This window comes from Ooceraea biroi, chromosome 2 (assembly GCF_003672135.1).
Source record: "Ooceraea biroi isolate clonal line C1 chromosome 2, Obir_v5.4, whole genome shotgun sequence".
In the NCBI taxonomy this organism is placed as follows: Eukaryota; Metazoa; Arthropoda; class Insecta; order Hymenoptera; family Formicidae; genus Ooceraea; species Ooceraea biroi.
The window spans coordinates 10464467-10483462 of NC_039507.1; the positions used below are offsets into that span (position 1 = coordinate 10464467).

The 18996-nt window shown below is 41.7% G+C and overlaps 3 protein-coding genes across 4 annotated transcripts; 2 read left to right on the forward strand and 1 right to left on the reverse strand.

Annotated features, from left to right (window-relative positions):
- Positions 1-6093: 6093 nt before the first annotated feature.
- On the forward strand, positions 6094-7821 carry LOC105279150 (protein MAK16 homolog). The gene is made up of 7 exons (XM_011338725.3): positions 6094-6275; positions 6352-6398; positions 6481-6624; positions 6765-7077; positions 7166-7396; positions 7467-7544; positions 7625-7821. Exons 1-7 carry the CDS (start codon positions 6261-6263, stop codon positions 7760-7762), a joined length of 966 nt encoding a protein of 321 aa, XP_011337027.1. The 5' UTR covers positions 6094-6260; the 3' UTR covers positions 7763-7821.
- Positions 7822-8127: 306 nt separating this feature from the next.
- Positions 8128-14419, forward strand: LOC105279152 (post-GPI attachment to proteins factor 2-like). Of its 2 annotated transcripts, none has more exons than XM_011338727.3 (5): positions 8128-8264; positions 8977-9305; positions 9381-9648; positions 9747-9944; positions 10014-14419. In XM_011338727.3, exons 2-5 carry the CDS (start codon positions 9120-9122, stop codon positions 10145-10147), a joined length of 786 nt encoding a protein of 261 aa, XP_011337029.1. In that variant the 5' UTR covers positions 8128-8264; positions 8977-9119; the 3' UTR covers positions 10148-14419. The 2 variants fall into 2 exon arrangements, with proteins under 2 accessions (XP_011337029.1, XP_011337030.1); XM_011338728.3 differs by lacking the exon at positions 8128-8264 and adding an exon at positions 8353-8565 and having other exon boundaries at positions 10014-10156.
- On the reverse strand, positions 12653-17379 carry LOC105279151 (integrator complex subunit 12). Its single transcript, XM_026975363.1, has 2 exons — positions 15918-17379; positions 12653-15801 (listed from the first exon to the last, which is right to left on the reverse strand). Exons 1-2 carry the CDS (start codon positions 16341-16343, stop codon positions 15514-15516), a joined length of 714 nt encoding a protein of 237 aa, XP_026831164.1. The 5' UTR covers positions 16344-17379; the 3' UTR covers positions 12653-15513.
- Positions 17380-18996: the final 1617 nt, after the last annotated feature.

Consider the following 18996-nt stretch of genomic DNA (forward strand, 5'->3'; position numbering starts at 1 on the left):
TATCCGCATACATCTGAGTTGATCGGAAGCGATCTATTCATGCCGAAATATCTCTTGGTGGAAAGGTCATGGCGAGCACGCTCTGAATGTTGTCCATTCCTTTCCGCCATTCCCGTATATTTGCTCTTCTGACCGAGCAACCTCGCTGCTCAGATTTACCGAAGTCCTCCGATTGCCAGAACGAAATCATCCGATCGGATAATCCTAATCGACCAGTGCGCCTTCTTTGCGACATTTGTCTTAATCTATTTATATATACTCAGATCTGTCTCAAGTTTGCTGCACTGAAAATATATTCAATTTGATTCATCTCCTTTCTCTGAGAAATGTTTGCAGCATCTCGATACTATTCAAGTAGCATGAAATAGAAAATATCGACACATTTAAATAAAGATTTCCAGTACAAATTAATTGCTTCGTAGATTCATTCTTAATACGTTATTACAAAACTTCTCTGTCTCCAAATGGAGTATCCGATGATATTGATTATTTTCTCGTTACACTCTGTTAAAAGTGAGCAATTAGTGGCGGTGTTTTTAGGTAACGAAGAAGGAGCCTTTATAAAGTGTGTCTGGGAAGCCGACACACGCCCTGTTGATCATTGCGCAATGGTCACTCGACAAAAGAATGCCGCGACTAATAACGCCATGGTTTGTTTCCGGAAGAGAAAACGGACGAGGGGCAAGGAGGGAAGAGATGACGGAGAGAAAGAACTTTGCTCGCAACCGGACGAGAAGACCGAGGTGTGCTGCAGAAGGTTTAAGCGTTCCTTCTCCGGGACTCTCTTCGTGTGCAATCGATTCTTCCGCCATATCGCACGGACCACTTCAGGGGGGCAAGAAGGCACGCGTTAACACCACCACACCGAGAGGACTGCCAGTTGGAAAAAAATTTCGCCTACCCCAAACCCTTTTTTGGCGCGCGCTCACGCGCGTTCATCGTTTCTCTCTCTCGATACTTCTTTTCTTCTTGCGCCGTCTCCCATTCGGCCACCCGCGGCTTCGCCACTACAATATTTATAGGTTTGCAAACCGACGAGTGATTTTCACTTAGGCCGATTCGCTTCGTCGACGATTCGAGATACATCCCTGCTCATGCATTTTGTTTCTCTCGAGTACCGCCGACGCAACGCCGATGCATCGTGACGCAACGAGGCGCGACGCAAGACAGGAAGCAGCTAGGAAAAGAGACATCATCCCACACCGTTCCTACATCGATCTGCCACAGATAACTTTAGCGATTCACTTGGAGTTTGACGTTTCCCCGCAAACTGTTTCCTCGTTCATTCAAATATGCACGATGCAAGAGCGCCTTTCATTATCTGCAAAATTGTAAATTCTAGCTCCCTTAATTATCAATTATATTGATATACAAATGCAATAATATATTTGCTTATTACAGGCTGTCCCTTATAACGAACTGTACATAGTCTCTTAAAATATATACAGTTCGTCATGCGATATCCTGTATAATAATAATAACGAAACAATATTTTTATGTATTTATAACGCGCGGATTTCTTGTATAAATTTTTGGAAAATAGACATGGATGGTCAAATCCGAAACTTCACTCGTTAGCAAATTGTCAACGTGATTTGCGAAGGGGACCGCGTAAAACTTATATTTAGCTCACGGTTTCGCAGGGTTTTCAAAAAATTGGCAAAGGGCAGGCCTTCAACGCGCTTCAGAGACAGGCGGGTGCGGCTCGCATTAGCGCCAACGAGTCAGAAAACTCCCCTGCGGCTCGCGTCGCTACAATATTTATGGGGTTGCTCGCGCGAGCGAGCGATTCTCGTTCGCGCGAGTTCGCCTCGTTGGGCGCTCAAGGTCCTAACGAGTCTTAACGCGTGTGCGGGATGAGCTCAGGACGAGCGCGAAAAATTAATGAGCGTCGGCCAGCAGCACCAAAGAGGGCTTGAAATTGTGTATTTTTAAAGAATATCTTGCTGCCAAAAACATAATATTTAGTCTACGAAGTGCTCTTCTGTTTCGAATGATTTTGGATACGGATGTGTCAATTGTTCTATCCTTCACAGAAGAATGATTTACGCATATCAGCATTAAAATTTGAACTGAACTATACCGATTTCAATTCGCGACTTAAACCTCATCACCTTGAGATTTTTGCTTCTTGTTTCGCACAGCTCTTATTTTTATCTCACTTTTTTTTCCAGCTTAAAAGAGAAAGAGTAACGCGGAATGAGCGTCGCCAGGGGTGGAGAAAAACTCATCCCCGGTCGCTCCTTCTCCATCGACGCCGAAGGATCTTCCTTCCGTCGTGAATCGGTGGCGCTCGTCGGAATCGAGTCGAGAAAATCGTGAAAAGGGGCAAAGTCTCGCGACTAATCAGCCGACCGACCGGTTTACGCTTTCGTTCCCTCCGCGCCTCCGCCGCCGCGTTCATTCTCAGCCGCCGTCTCTTCGGGGGTGGCCGGGAGTTTAAAAAGGGGCGGCCGAGTTTTTCTTTTTTCCTTTCCTCTTGCTCTCTCGCTCTCTCCCGATTCACCCTTCGTCGCTCGCAATCACGGTGAAGTGTCGTCTTCGACGAAGGGTGTAAGTACCGATCCCGAACGAGTAAGTTCAAAGAGCCGGAACCGGAAACGGTTTCCTCGGATTTTTACCGAATTCGCCGCGCTCCGATCTCGGATTCTCGTAAATCGAATCGTCTCTCGGTACGCGTGAGGGCATGGGATCGAAGAATTGACATAATAACTTGGTCTGAGTGCGAAGAGCCGAGATAATGCAATAGCCACATCTATTTAAAGTCTTGTCATAATAATTTATGATACCATTAATGTTTGTTTACATGTACGGTGCATTGACTCGATCAAACCTCGCCACACGTAAAGAATTATTACATTAACAGATTTATGAAGCTTATTAGTAGAATAAATATGTTCCGCAAGAATAGACTTTAATAATTACTTGATACATATTACAATTTCTTTCATTCTGCAACAGTAGAACCAACAATTGGTTGCATCAACAATCTACACTAATTAATCGCAGCCAAGCATATCTCATATCATGCGTGGTGCGTGTGAAATACGACGAACAGATATGATTTCGCTGGTGATAAACAGCATCATCGAAGCAACACGCAATGTATATAAATAAAATTAGCAATATTTATCTTCCGCATAAACACTTACCCTACTACCTCTGATAATTATGTGATACCTATAACCGACATGCACGCTATAACACCCAATATAACGTCTCGTTTCTCGATCGTTTCGCCACGAACTCGGCGGAAGTTCGCGGGAATGATTTCCACCATCTTTCCACCGATGTTCCTCGTACTACCCCATTATACGCCGCGCGACTATCCCATCTGCACGAATAAATAAATAAGAACCGAGTGTAAAACAGGATCGTACGTGGTCGGCGCATACATTCAACTGGACACTGAGAGAAAGAGAGAGAAAGAAAGGGAGATGGAGGGTGGCGAAAAGTCGTTCGGCGCGCGTAGGGTAAATAAAGTTTTAAATTTCCGCAACCCCCTGTGCTCCTCCCCCAGCTTCTCTTCCTCGGTCGGGGGCGCTTCTTCGCCTCGGGCCGGCGGCGGCGGTGGTGGCGGCGCCTCCGCTATCTGCATAATATATCTCTAATGTGGCGGAGGGAAAAGAGGGTGGCAAAACTTGCCTGCCGCGCTCCTTCGTCTGGTATAATGTAAGACGAACTCCGCGCCGGGGAATGGGGACTGGTAAGCGGCGAGGTGGTTTCTCTCCGGTGGTGAAAGCGAGCGAGACGGCCGCTTCCTCCTCCCTTACGCGCAGCGCGCGGGAGGCGCACGGTGTGCCTTAAATAACGCGAGTTTGGATTTATAGTAATACTTTTATGAAATAATGTTAGTGGCGGATATTAAGGCAGACACTGCCGGGAGCGTCGCTGGCTGAACGCCATCCGAGAGCGATGCCCCCCTCTGGTCTGCGTACATCCTCGAGGCATCCTCTTACCCTCGATTTTCCCTCCGGTGTACCCGTGAAGGAACTTCCGGCGACGATTTTTCCGCTCGTGCACTAGGCGCGTTCGATATCGATTTTTCGGATTCCCAGACAACGCAAAAAAGAAAACCTCCGGGCAGAATATATCGTAAAATTATTATAATGACATGTTACCATTACGTGCGTTATTTGCAGACTTCAAAACTCGAAGCAACGCAAAAGAGTTAAGACTGCTCATTTATCATATTGTTTTCTTCTTAGATATTAATCTAAATAAAAAATGCTATTTCTTGGAGTAATCAGGTATTGTAATATGCTTCAAAAGAATTCCAAATCTGCTTTTGCAAATTTGCTCGAGTCTTAGTTACCACTTTATGAAATTCTCGATGGAAGAAAATGGCGTTTCTCATGTTCCACACTGAAACGATTCGAACGTAAAATGTGGCACCGGGTCTCGGGGGTATTTTCGTTGAGTCACGCCGGCAAATCTCGCGGGAAGAACGGAAACGGCAAGACGACAAGACCGGTCCATACACATGCAGGAAGAGAAAGAGAGAAGGAGCTGCGTAAAATTTGCCGGCAACCGCCGCTCTTTAATTAGTATACCCCGTAACACGGCGAAGAAGTCGGAAACGTTGAAACGAGATGAAGAGAAAGGACAGAGAGAAAGAGAGGAGGTACTTAAATAATTATCGTTTCGAGGCGTGCAGAACGACGCGACGCGAGCGGAGGCCGCATCTGTTTCTGATTATTAATTAATATCAACCAACCCCCCGCGTGGGGGAGGATGAGGAGGAAGCTGCGTTCGCATGAGCGAGTCCGCTGCTCTCTCGCGCACGCGGCCATATGCAGATACACACACACACACACACGACGCGAGCACGCGTCGCGTACGCGCGTGTCGCTCGCAGGAATAAAGAGAGCATACGCGCGGCTAGAAAGCGTGCGCGCGCGCGAGGGGGTGCGGCATATATTCATATGTTGCGCAGAAATGAACAGAACGGGCTCGGCGGGCATTAAAATTAATGAAACGGACGGAACACGCGCGTTTTAACGAAAATGTATGTGGGCGATCAGGCGGAAGCGCTTGCTCTCTTTCTCTTTCTCCCTCCGTTCCTATCTCTTTGTTCCTGTCTGTCTCCCTCTTTTTCTATGTCTCTCTCGGAAACGAAGTGCCGGGGAACGCGCAAACGCCCCTGGGCTCGTGAATATCCATCCGCGTTGCATCTTTTCATCCCTCATTCCTTTTTTCTGCCGTACAACACGTGGATGTACCATCGAATGCACTGGATATTCGATCGTTGACCTATCAAAGACACCTCGATCAGAAGAAAACTCTCAGTTAAGTAGTAATGACCGAATCAGAGTTTGTAATCAGGAACTTTGTGAAGAAATGTTTGTATTTAAAGAAATAATAAATTATACATATAATGTTGAATACCATTAAAACTAAAATAGAATAATAATAATTAGCAGAAATAAGAGATTAAGAAAATTAACAAAATCTTTAATCTCTCCTCTTTAGCGGGTGCAAAATGTCCTTGTGTGGTATAAATTCAATCCAGATCTACGCAGTGAATTCGATGAGAATGTTCGGGAAATGGAGGGTTTCTTAATTAAGAAACTTGACTATGGATAAAGTCGCGAAAGTATCGAGATAGTGACAACCTGACGTTTCGCCGTCACCGCACGAATATAAATTTGTCCATTATCCAGTGATTAGTTCGCGAAGGGATATACACCGCTTCCTGACTTCCTGAATGATATATTAGCAAGTAATTCACCAGATATTGCACTCGAGATGATAGAAGTTGCTCAGATACTGCTTTCTGAATGGAAGCGTACTTGGATCGTTGAAAATGGACACAAACTGTCATAATTACCGCAGAGAATAATTTTAGAAACAAATTCCTTAATAACTTTTTAAGTTAAAGATTTTCATACATTGCAAAAGTTTTAGTTTTTTACATGACAAGCAGAATTCAAATAATCTATAAAATATTACCAACTTTATACAATAAAGTAACATGTTATGTAACGTGCGAGTTGGATATTCTATTTTATCAAATAACTGCAGTCCGAAATTGTATCAGTGTTGCCATCTGTGGATCGATAGCAGAAATACAAGCGACCGCAATCTAACCTAATATTTGACAATGTTCAGTTTGATTCAGTGTGATTCAGTGTGATTCAGTGTGATTCAGTTCGGCACGTGTTTAATCGTTACGTTCCGTGCGTTTGATACACGTGTTGTGATACTTATTAAAAATTTGATACAATTTATTTCCACAAGTAGATACAAGTAAAAACAAAATGCAGCACGATGACGTAAGTAGAGCTCGAAATAAAGTTTTTGTCTGAAATGATTTTTGGTTATTGTCGCTTAATCTTGACGATTTTGCAGGCCGTGTGGAGTATTATAAATAAATCATTTTGCTCTTATAAAATAAAGTAAGTGCATTGTTAGGAAATAATTGAATATATAAAAAAAATCATTTTATATCTATTAATTGCTGTAACGTTTCTTTTATAGTACAAAGACACAAAGATTCTGTAGACATGAGTACAATCTTACGGGATTGTGCAGCAGACCTGCATGTCCTCTTGCAAACAGTCAGTATGCCACAATCAAAGAGGAAAGCGGTATTATCTATCTGTATATGAGAACCAGTGATAGGTACGTATGTATAACTTTTTCATAGTTATAATCTTGAGAATTTTTAAATATAATATTTTATATACTTTTGTTGTTATTCTTAATAAATAATTGTGTATAGTAACAAATATTTTCATCTACGTAATAACTTTTTCTTCCAGGATATATAAACCTAAAGCTAGTTGGCAGAAAGTCAAACTATCCAGAAATTTTGAGAAAGCGATACAGCAGATCAATGAAAATTTGCTTTACTGGCCTGGTTTCATAAAAGCAAAATGCAAGCAACGATTCCTCAAGATTACACAGTATCTTATTCGCATGAGGAAACTCAGACTAAGGCGGCAGAAGAAGATCGTACCTCTTCAGAGGAAGATCGAGAGAAGAGAGAGGCGTAGGGAGGAAAAGGCTTTAGTCGCTGCCAGACTAGAAAATGCGATTGAAAAGCAGCTTATGGAGAGATTAAAGAAGGGAATGGTAATATTACGTTTTTTATATCCATCGCTGTGAACATTATTATAATTATATTTCAGTGCTGTAATCCTCACGAATAATCACGTTTTAGTACGAAGGCATTTTCAACTTCCCACAACGAGTGTTTGACAAAGCAGTGAAAGATGTCGAAGTCGTGGAAGAAGATGGCGAGGCGGAAAGTGACGAAGAAGTGGAACAGGAAATCGAGAAGGAAGTGGAAATGGAATTGGAAGCAGATGAGAGGGAAACTGAGCAGGATGGCCCACAATACATTGAAGCTGATAGCAATGATGATGATGACGATGTTGAAGAGCTTTCTATGGTAAGTAATAGAATTATATTATTTGCTAAGACAATTTCTTTATAAACAATGCTCTATATGTACTGTGCAGGATGAAGATAGTGACTCTGGACGAAAAGAAGAAATTGAATTGTCAGACAGTTTTGAATCTGATGTCAGCGATATTGAGGTAAGGAATATTTCCAACTTGAAATGAGTTTATTACATTCTCGAGTTAGTTATAAATGTCGTATCGTTGCATTTGATTAGGATATGTTCGAGCCATCCACGAGTAAGAAGACAAAAATGCCGAAAGTTGGTAAAAAAGCAAAGGCACAAAAGAAATTGCGACCAAGAGTGGAAGTGGAATACGAAATGGAACAAGAGAGCCGACGACAACAGGCTTAGCAAATTTGTATCATATAAATATTACAATTGTTTTTCTAATAAAGCTATTGAAAATATTACATATTGTGTTCTCAATCGAATTTATACAAAGTTTAGTGACGTTAGGCAGACTAGAATAGCTTGACAAATCTGAACAAAATTTGCACCTACCTAGCCTTAAATTGAAAAAGAAAATTTTTTGTTTTGCACTTTAGTCTTTTAATGTTTTTGATCGTTTTGCCAATTACCGTTCAGTTGCTGCTTCAAAATATTTTCTTATTTCCTTCTTATTTGAAAGAAGAAAAAGGAAAGAAAATATTCCGAAGCATTTGAAATAGCAACTGGATCGCAACGACAAATAACAGTCACGATGCACAAATCTGTAGATACGATACGCAAAGGCCGAGTGTGCCTCAGGCTCTCAGCAGCTTCATGTTGCTCGGCACTGACGGCTGACGCCGTGTATACATCGCGCGAGAGATGTATCTGTAGCAGACGATACGATTAATCGTGACAAAGAAAGGTAAATCGCGCGGTCTTGTCCGAAGAGTCGATTTTTCGCTCGTGGACTTTGTCTCGCCGCACTCACAAGATCTCGCGAGATCTGATTCACTGCGATTTGTCAATAGGGCGTTAGTCTGCAGTGCTTGGGCATTGCGCATCCCTTCGCGATTGTCATGCACGTTGACGTTTACTATCGGTCTTTCGTATCGTATCGCAGTGGTGGTGCTCGGACACAGTTAGGGACGTGGTGGATCGTTCGCGGGAAGATCGTGGCCGCGAATCGCACATTTTGCCTCTCCTGCTCGCTGTTTACAGAGCATGTAGGTTATTTGTCAAGATCGCAACAACTGTGAGGTGACACAGTGTCGGAACAATACAATTGCAATACGTGGGATTAATGAATTAACTAGTACATACGCAACAATGTAACGTACGCGATATAATAAGATTCAACTGTACGTTTTTTTACTCGAAGCTACTTGAAAGCGAGATCCGCACAGTCGATCCGGAGACGCTGCAAATCGCACTCTTTCGTCGAGCAATTTACGTGATAAAGCGGCAGCGATGCGTAACTATCGGTGTATTCTCGTCATGCAGATTTATCTCCGTCGAGCAAATTTTGCAAGACTCGTTTCGCGCGATAAGTACCGATTACTTCAGCGAAGCGAGTCCCTTTGGTCGCGCGTAATTTTATTAACGACCATCTTAATTTTGTAATTTCTTCTCATCAGGGATATTATGGCACGCGGAATAATGTCGAGGATCGTCGAGCGAGTTTAAGGCCAGAGAGCATTATGAATCCACATTGCACAATAGACTGACTGGGCTCCGCTTCTGTGTTACTGTACTCCTCGTTCTGCGCACAAATGTCAGAATGTTAGACAGCACTTCTAACATGGAACTGAATAATGTGGGAAGCAACAAGAGCTCTGTATACCTCGTGCTGTCCTTCAGACGACTATGCCTAGCGACGGTTGGTTTACCGCTCGTATCGCTGCTGTTCTGTTTCGTCACAGCTTACATATTTCAACAGGATGATATTCACGAAACTCACTGTAGAGTAAGCGAACATTAATTCGATGAACAAATGATGCTCCACTTGATTGACAGTACTAACATTTACGTCTTGTTAAAGGTCTACAATATCCTTCCATCGATCTCAGCCATCACTGGCGTGTCTCCTCAGAGGTATCTATGGCGTGTCAGCATAGCTTTACATATTGGACCTAGGCTGGTGATCGCCAGTGTTTATCACTCGTATTATTACAAAATACTTAAGAGCATTGAAGACGTGCCTCAAAAAATCACAGGGAGCAGGCTCCTGAACTTGTGCTACTGGCTCAACATCGCCGAGGTAGCGGCTCTGAGTGGCGTAACGTACATTTCTAACAGGGAAAATTACTGTAAGTAGCTCACAGTGTTACGCGGAGATCTTGCGCTGTCTGTTGGACACACGTGAAACGACACCTCGAGTGGAGCTTACGATAACGATTATTTTCAGCGGTGCACGAGAAGATTTTCATAGTGTTTATGATTAGTTCGCTCACGTACATGCTGACCGCCGTAAGATTGGGTCGCCTAATAACTCCAAATGCACAAAGTCTTCAGTTCAAACAGGTGCTGTTCATGATGAGTCTTGTCAGTACGATCGGTCTTATCATTTTTTTCTTGAAGCATCGACTGCTGTGTCACGATATGGGTAAGAGACAAAATTCATTTCGTTACATCGCGTGAACACGAGATAACGCAGAGTTGTAATTTTCCACAGCATTTAGTTGGTTCTCGCTGTGTGAGTATGTGATAGCTTTTGCGAACATGGGCTTTCACATCACCGTCGTTTTGGATTTTCCCAAGGAGCAACTGGTCGTAGGTCACGGTTTACCTGCCGAAAAGATAGATTAACCTTTTAGGATAATTTATCATTCTTGTCGACATATTAAAGTGCCTATTGCCTCTGCATGGAAGTGCTATGGATCCTGATTTTCGAGAGGTGAAATTTCGACACAACGTCTCAGCTTCACGATCCTCCCGATTTTGTGATATTCACAAAATTACGTTGCGTTTCGTATGGGAAATCGATATCGTTTGCTTCTTCATGTGCGATTTTTAAAACGCTTCGTCTACTTTTTTATCCTTTTACTTTTACATCTTTTATGATATCGATGAATCACGATAAATCAGTACTCTTAGATGACTAGTAGAAATTATTCGGAAAAACAAATCTAGCGCTTCCAAAGTGCGGCACTGGTTACTTTGCGAGCGATGAAATATGTAACGGCCTTTTAATATCGATTAGTAATACAGTATCGACACACATTATAGGGAATGATAGTTAAAAAGCAAGTATCCTACATACAAACAGCATTTAACGTTATCGTAAACTGAAAATATTATTACCGCGTCGTATAAGATTACTTGTAAAGACTTTTGGGTCTTCTTTTATAGAGACTTTTGCAAGGTGAGAATTCTAGTCAAACGCGAATTAAGTCTAGTCGCGATATCTTTTATCCGCTTTACCGTACTCTTACTTTACATTGTAAGTTGAGATTAGATTATAGAAGATGCATTTACGTTAAATGGTCTTTGAGATATTATAATCGTGCGTTCATCAAATGAACGTGTACAACTTTGGATTTTTGCAAAACAATTGTACAGTTGTGTCTTGTTGGCAAAAAATCTTACGATAGAATCTCGTACGCGTATAAGTTACTCGTTCACCTTGTAAGAAAGTTAATTCATCCTGTATAGATTTTCAGATAATAAAATCAGCTAATGTTCAGCGAGACGCGCTGTTCGGCATTGCTGTACACTTGCAAACGTAGGGTAATCGCTCCTATGTTTGTATGTAGCATACGATAGTTCAATAATACGTAGCAATTATCGAAACACTGGAGATTAAAGCAGTCACATTATGTAGGGATAATGTAAATGAGGATTGCATTCGGACCAGTGCGTTCAGAGCAAGAGATTATAATATCGAGAAATATTTCATTCATGAAAAAAAGAAATTTGTAAGACAAATATTAGGAAAGGGAGTTTCTATCAGATTTTATGACTGAAACTCCCGTACATCTCTCGTTCGAAGCTGTTGATGATTCGTACGTACAGAATGGTATATTCTTAACGAAAAATGTCGGCTATTTTAATTTACTGAAAATTAGTAAGTTTGCTAATTTACTGAAACTAAATATATTTGATTATTTCTATATAAGTTTTTACTCAAAAGATTTCATTAAAAATTACACAAACAATGTAATTACAGCACAATTACAGAAATAATCCGCAATTAAATTTTTATAAAGTAGACATTATCAGTGTGCATGTCGAACGAGGATGTGTCTTTTTGGTGAGAAAGAAAGAAAGCGTGACAAAAACTTCACTTATACGGTTTGCACTTGTTCAGGGACTTTGCACGCAAATATCCCTCGATACAGTACCAATAAGCGCAAAACATTGTTTATTACCCTTGCATTTGTAATAAGTAAATGATGGTTGACGTTTATCGCGACGTCTCTTAGGATTTCATTGTTAATGCCGATAGTCTCAGTGTGATTCTAGATAGCACTCGCAGTTCAACGATATCAGTTTTGCACATTTTTACATCTATATACATATACATACGTACATATATGTACACACACACACACACACACACACACACACACACACAAAAGAACGTTATAACTGTGTAGCGTATTTTGATATGACAAACTTTTTTCGTTAACATTTCTCTCAATATCATTATTGAAAAGAAGAAACAAGAGGAAGAAACCGTCGACATATTTATCGCTAATTTCTGACTACTAACTAAATGCGTTCGTCGTCCTCAATCAATCATTGCGGAAATTGCAGCTTTCAAGTATCTTTACGATTGATTGTAGAAAAGTAACGCTTGTATCTACCCGGACATGATTTGTTTGATAGCGTAATATTTCGACGGTTCCTACAATGCTTGGAGTCACTCTTGTACATTACCATGAAACGTAAAAGTGTGTGCACTCAGCAGTGCACTCGCATTTGATTTACCGATGTCGTTATCGGACTTTAGTTAATGGATCTCGAATGCCCAAGTCATGTCATTAGTTATACACTGTATATATTATAACATGTGAAAGAGTTTGTTTTTGGGAACTGAGCGTAAACTAAATCAGAGATGAATTCTGAGAATATTACGAGACGGATAATCTTGGTAACGGATAAATGTTGTGTTTCGTTTGAGAAAAGGGCTTAGAAGTTACACGTTAGGAAATATGAGGGAAAGATACGATCCCATCGATGTTTATTTTGCAAGCGTTACTATTGCAAAATGATGCTTCCAAAGAAAGTTGTGCTAAATAATTGTTCATTTAGTAACAATTTTTTTATGATTAGATCATCTAGTGTGATTTATTATTACTCATGATTTTATTGTTAAGTAAGCGTTAGCGTATTCTTCGAATGATCTGGCAAAACTCAGCGAGAAAGCTAACGCGAGATTAAACGCTGAAGTTAGCTTTTAGTGCTAAAGAGAGATTATACTCTACGTTATTTATTCTGAAAATATTTTTTTAATATCGTAAAATAAGTACACAATTGTGACAGAAACTCTTAAGGGTAAAAATTCTGAGAAAGCGTATTCAAAAATTTCGTCATGGGAATTTTGCATTGTGACAATGACTAAACATATCTTGTCAAGAATTTTTATCATACTCTCGAAACTCTTTCTCCTTTCGCTGTAAATAATGCTGACATGATATGATCATCTTGTACAAATGACAGAGTTGGATATCGACGATGCATATTAAGCATACCGTGTGACAATTTTCCCTTTGTCAATATACAGCAATTTAAATGTAAGTTTCAAATTGAATCTCTTTACACGAATGCTCACTGTCGCAGCTATTTTTCTGCGGCTCGTATTTTTTGAAATAATTTTGCTACCGACATATTTGTTTCTAATTTACGACGTATATCGAAATTATGAATAAAGCGATCTCATGACGAGTCTCGTTTCTGACGAATATAAATCATTTGTGCAATTAACAATTCTGTGGTAATTAATATAAATGGCTTTATTCGTATACCATTTTATAAATTATATATTATGATTTTACAAAAGATTTTTCTCAGGCATTATCGTTCGTATTTTATCTAAGCTTATTCTATATAATAAAATTCTTTATAACTGTACAATATTTTACTCATATCTGTGTTCTACAAAACATTTTATCGCATATTAAGATACAGAGAAAATTTATTTTCTAAAGTGTCTGTTCTCGCTTTCTTGTATTTAATGACAAATGCAATAATATAAATTGTACACTTGCAACTCATGAAGAAATAGAGAACTGCGTTGCATCTGTCTAATTAGTAATACAATGTATTCTTGATTCAATATAATTTCGCTTGAAACTATCGAAAATGATATTATCGAGCAATTCGCACCGCACGCTGCATTAATTAATTCCTTCGCACGCACACGTTATACCATGTAAACATTTTTGAGTCCAAACTGAAGAAAAGAAAGCAAAACGAAACACTTTGACACAAAGATTGAGAGACAAACTTGCGTCTGACGTCTCTCTTTTATCACTACCACGGTCTCACGGTGACATAATATAAAACATAGTGAGAGCAATCGAGCCTCAAATCCAAGTCAAAATTTCGACGTTGCCGAAGGAGGTAATTGAACCCGGTTGACCTTAATATAAGGTAATAAACGAGCGTGAATTAAACGGCTGTCGTGTGACACGAAGGAAAATCTTATCATCCTCTTGCGGAGTACCCGAATTTAATAAATCGCTTCCTCTTTCGGCCGTGTTCGAGATTGGACGGAGGCTCGAGCGTATTCTGTGCGTACACGTAAGGTCATCATCAACTTTTACATCGTCGGCTACGCAAGAATCTATAGCCGTATTTTCCTACACGATCGTTCGATCGAGAGCCATCATCTTCATCTGACATGTAATACTCACTCCGATATTCCCGAGAAACACGAGCGTATGTAATATAGTGTATATTCCTCGAGAATTTTGGTCTAGGGCGGGTGAAGCTACCCTAAACTGTGATTAAAATGTTTCTGTATGTACGTGATGACTTGTAACTGGTTACAACGCTGGTCCTGCTGACCGGGATCAAGAATGATTTCTACTTGTATCGCATAACGAACGATTGTCGAATAAAAACTGACATACACAATCAACTGCCTTTTGTCATTTGATCACGCAGTCTGCAAAATCGGACATTAAAAAGGATACAATTTTAGGGTACAATCGTAATAACTTTGATTTCTAAAACACATTAATCTCTACTATGTAAAATGATGATAGAAACGCCACGATCGCTAGTTAAACAATGTAGAGTTTTTATTTAGTTCTTAATTTAATTGTAGTATCGAGAATCGTACCCTCAAAATTATATCCCGTAATTCTTATGTAATTATTCCATCATAGTCTTAATTACAATTTGACTTGGCGCACACGTCTACGTAATATTTTTTCTACGAGCAAGACGGACAAAATATCGAACCTGTGTTCTTCTCATTTGATTGCGGCGCGGGTAACGATCAGTTTCGATCCGATTCGCTTTCGTGATTGCGTCGTGGCAGACCGGAGACTTCCGTTTCTCTGTGACGAATTTTTCGTGAATAAAAAAGAATCTTGCAGTTGCATGCTTCTATTTTCTATCGATGGATCTGTAAACATATATTTTAATCTTTCTCTGCGTTTCTCTTTCTGTGCGTTCACTTCGTTCGAAAAGTTCGGTCGAACTGAACGAGCGAGCGGCTTTGTGACGTTTGTTCCGTGGCGCTTAATGTCACTGAACCGAGCAAGTTCCACGTTTATGTAAAAGTTTACTTATCAACGACGGGGTGATTTTTACGTTGGTTTTATCATGATTTCGATACATAATTTAAGTATGATATTTAAACACATTTATCACGCGGAAAGGGATATAATCTTGAAACGCGGAATTTGGATACTAATACGGTTCTTCGTTATTACGTTTTACACAAACGTTTTTCCCACAGATCCTACCACGATTTAAAGTCGTGGAAATGTCCATTCTCCCTTGCAATTTCTAAACGCATTAGAAAATATTTGAAATTAAATGCGAAATAATATTTTGTGGCAATATCTCTACGACTTTCTCTACAAATAACTCTTTAATTTATAATCAATTTTGAACGAAAAAGCGAAATTTAAAAATTTGGTTTCTCTCAGTGTTCGCGAAAACACATTATTTTCATAGAATATATAATTAAATGAATGAGATCGCATAGCCTTAAACTAGAAATTGGGATTATTTATCGGTGTACCATTCTTCCCGAACAACTCAACACTCTCCCTTGTTGTACCGTTTCGTTGTATGTTTTTCGTAGACTCCTTTTCAACGATTATGCACTTGACGGAAGTTGCCGTCGACGTTTTGACGCATCGTCTGCATCGCCACACGAATCGGGGATCATAAACGTCGACGTCGACGACCGGAGGTTGATGGCACAGCGGATGATAAGTCTCTTGGCACTCTTGACACTCCAGCAAAATCAAGGGTCCCAGTTTCGCGCCGTTACATATCTTCGATTTTGCACACCAAAGATAAGGTAGACAGTTCAATCACGTAACTCGAGCGCGTGAACGACATGCGGCTCGCGACAAACTGGCTGAATTCAATTTCATCAAAAAAGGAGAACCTTGCACACGATCGTGTCGGTAGATCCTTCGTCGGGAATCGAGATCCGAGGGATGTCTTCGTCGTCGCAGTAGCTTACGTAACCGACCTCGAGCACTCCCACGTCGATCGTCGTCGAAGGATCCGCGATGTCCTGCGAAAGAGGAACGATTTGCTGGGAGTCGTCCCAGATCTCGTTTTTCGTCACGCCTCGTCCTCGCACATTCATTGCCCTTCGCCTCTTTGGAATGCCCGTCGGAGCAACCGAGTCCTGCAGAAACCTCTTCGGCATCCTGGCGGCCAGAGTCCTGCCGGGACCGTACCTCTTTTCGATGCAAGTGTCCAGCATCCGACGAAGTTTCTCGGTGCTGTCCTCCTCGGTTGAGTGTAGCAGCATTAACGCGTTACAGAACTGCTCATCGATGTCGGATGTATTTTCGTAGTACATTTGCTCGGATCTAGGATTTTCGTCCAAAGCTGTCAAATACGAAAATGGCTCTTAAACGTTTTAGATAATTCCGCGTTTTAAGTTATTTCCAAGAGAAATAACGAAGAGTAGAGAGAGAGGTTTAAGGAACAGCATTGATACGTATATATATGATTGATATATGATTGAACAGCGCAGTTGGTTAAAATAAAACTCGTCAAAGATACGGACGTGACTTTCGCGAAGAAAATAGACACTCAAAAGTCGCGATATTTGACAGGAGACGGAAATCCGCGGAAATCCATCGCGCGGCTCCGTTGAATCTTTTCAGGCGGTCGAGACGATCCGAGGCGGTCAGGTTTGGATGTTTCGAATTTGACATCGAATTTGACATCGTTTGACTCACGCGCGGCGATGCGGAACTCGGCGTCCACGGCGAATTAAGGGCTGGTCATGCACGAAGGAGCGTAGCGGCACAAATGGTCCTGCGGACTGGTAACAATCCTGGGAATTGTACGGGACGGGACGTTCTACGGATTTAGATATGCGAATAGTATCCCGCGGGACGGACGTTCGCCGTGAAATGTGCCGAAGGAAGGTGGCCGGCATTTATCGGGCTCGATCATCGACTCGGTGCTTCGTATATCGACGGAATCGCATCGACGACACACCATTGTTCTCATGACTGTTTGCTAATAGAATCCAGTGCTTATGCGGTCGTCATTCTCCGGTCGCGATCGGATACTGGACATTGAATATTCAACAAACACATCTCGATGTCGTGATGGACTATTGATGTGGCCGACGTGGTAGCATAGCCTGTTGCTGTAACAGCAAGAGGATCTGTCCTGAGGGCTTATTCTCGCGTCATATGACACTTTTGGAAGAGCTTAGAAGAGAAGCTTTTACCGCAATTTGCAAGTTCTCGTGTTTGATTTAGAAAAAGGAAAGAAATGTTGAGATTTCTACATCTATTCATGAAAAGCTTGAAGAAATGTTTTCATACACAAAAGACATGCATCTTTTTTAAATATTTTAATTTTATTTTAAAGCACTTTTCTACCTAACGGTCGCGAAACTTAACACGGCCTCTTTGTAGGGCCAATTCTGCTATAGCATCCTCGCATCTTCACGAAATACAGATCCTTCCTTTGGCGTCAGCTTTCCTTGTGTCAGGCTTGTGTCCCTCGCGCGACATGCTTTTTCAAGGGCTTCCATCAACAAACCCTTGCGTTTCTTCCTCGCGCTTTTTCGAGTACGGTGACGCGAAGTGGTGGGAGGGTGGGCGAGCGGAAAAGCATCCAATTATCATGCCCGATGCCGGAGCTTCTCACCCTGCACAAGCTCGGTACCAGAATCGACTGGAATCCGGCCGGGAAGCCGGGCCCGGTAGACGTCGAACGAGTGGGATTATTCCGCGTCCGGGTTCGGGGCCGGGGGCTGGGAGGGGACGGGACGGGGGAACAATGTCGGAAACGACGGGGACGGTATGCCGAGATATGCAGGATATCGCGCAGAACTGCGATCCTTCGAGGTCTGAGCGAGGAGAGCGAGAGAGCTATGAGGATACAGCAGTGTGGCGCAAGTATAGTGAGCTAGATATGTACGCCCCGTTGCGCCGCACCGCGTTCGAAGAGAAGAGAGAGAGAGGGAATGTACATCTCTAAGTGTATTATCCCTTCGAGGCGCAAAGGAAGACAGAGAAAGAGAAAGAGAGAGAGAGGGGACGAGAGTGCATGAGAAAGTGAGAGAGCAAGAGACAGATATACCGCTTAAATATGTAATAATATCCACAGGAGATATATACCAGCATTCCCCAACCTCGAGAAGAATTCGATCAAAATGTGTCGCGATACTCTCCCGGTATGCCAGGTGAGGTACGCGCTCGCCACCCCTTCGCCCATCCTCCTCCTTTAGCAGCTTCCTGCAGCTTCTCTCGTTCCCTTGTCGACCCTTCCGCACACTCTCTCTCTTCCTCCGTTCCCCTCGGGCTCCGTCGCATCACCCCGGTATCTTCTTCCGTCGCCGTCGCTTTGTCCTCGTTTGCACAGGATCGGATACAATAAGGGTGTCGTGGGCGGTCCGATTTGCTCGTGTCCGTGTTCCATCCTCGTGCGAGAAATCTCGACCGAAGGAGCGCGGGGTGAAATTTCAGCAACTCCCCGCGTATTTCCTTCATTCGAAGAGAGAGAATTTCATTTCACATTTTTTATCTTTCTTTTATCGATCTGAAATTGATTATTTCTAACGTAGACATCGAATATGCCCGTTTTCGTATTGTTTTAGATTTCTCAATTTTTAGGTGCTCTCAAAATTAATCTTTAAATTTTTCCTTGGATATGTTCCTCTGCCTAATTAAATTACCTCAGTTTGATTTCAACGCATCGAATCTGTAAATAAAATCATAAATTTATGGACGAAAAGAGAAAAGGTGCAAATCGATGTATGCTGCAAGTTGCTGGATAAAGACACGAATAATTCAAAATCGCTTACCGCGATTCCGCCTGAAAGAGAAGAAGCTCATATTACGAGAACGTCTCTGCTTTTAGGTGCAGCAGGAATTTCCAAATGCGCCATTCGCGTGATATTTTAATACTTTATACTTCACGGGGTCCTTGCAAGTAAATCTCTACCATGATAAGACCCGCCAGGAATCTCACCCCCGCGGAACATT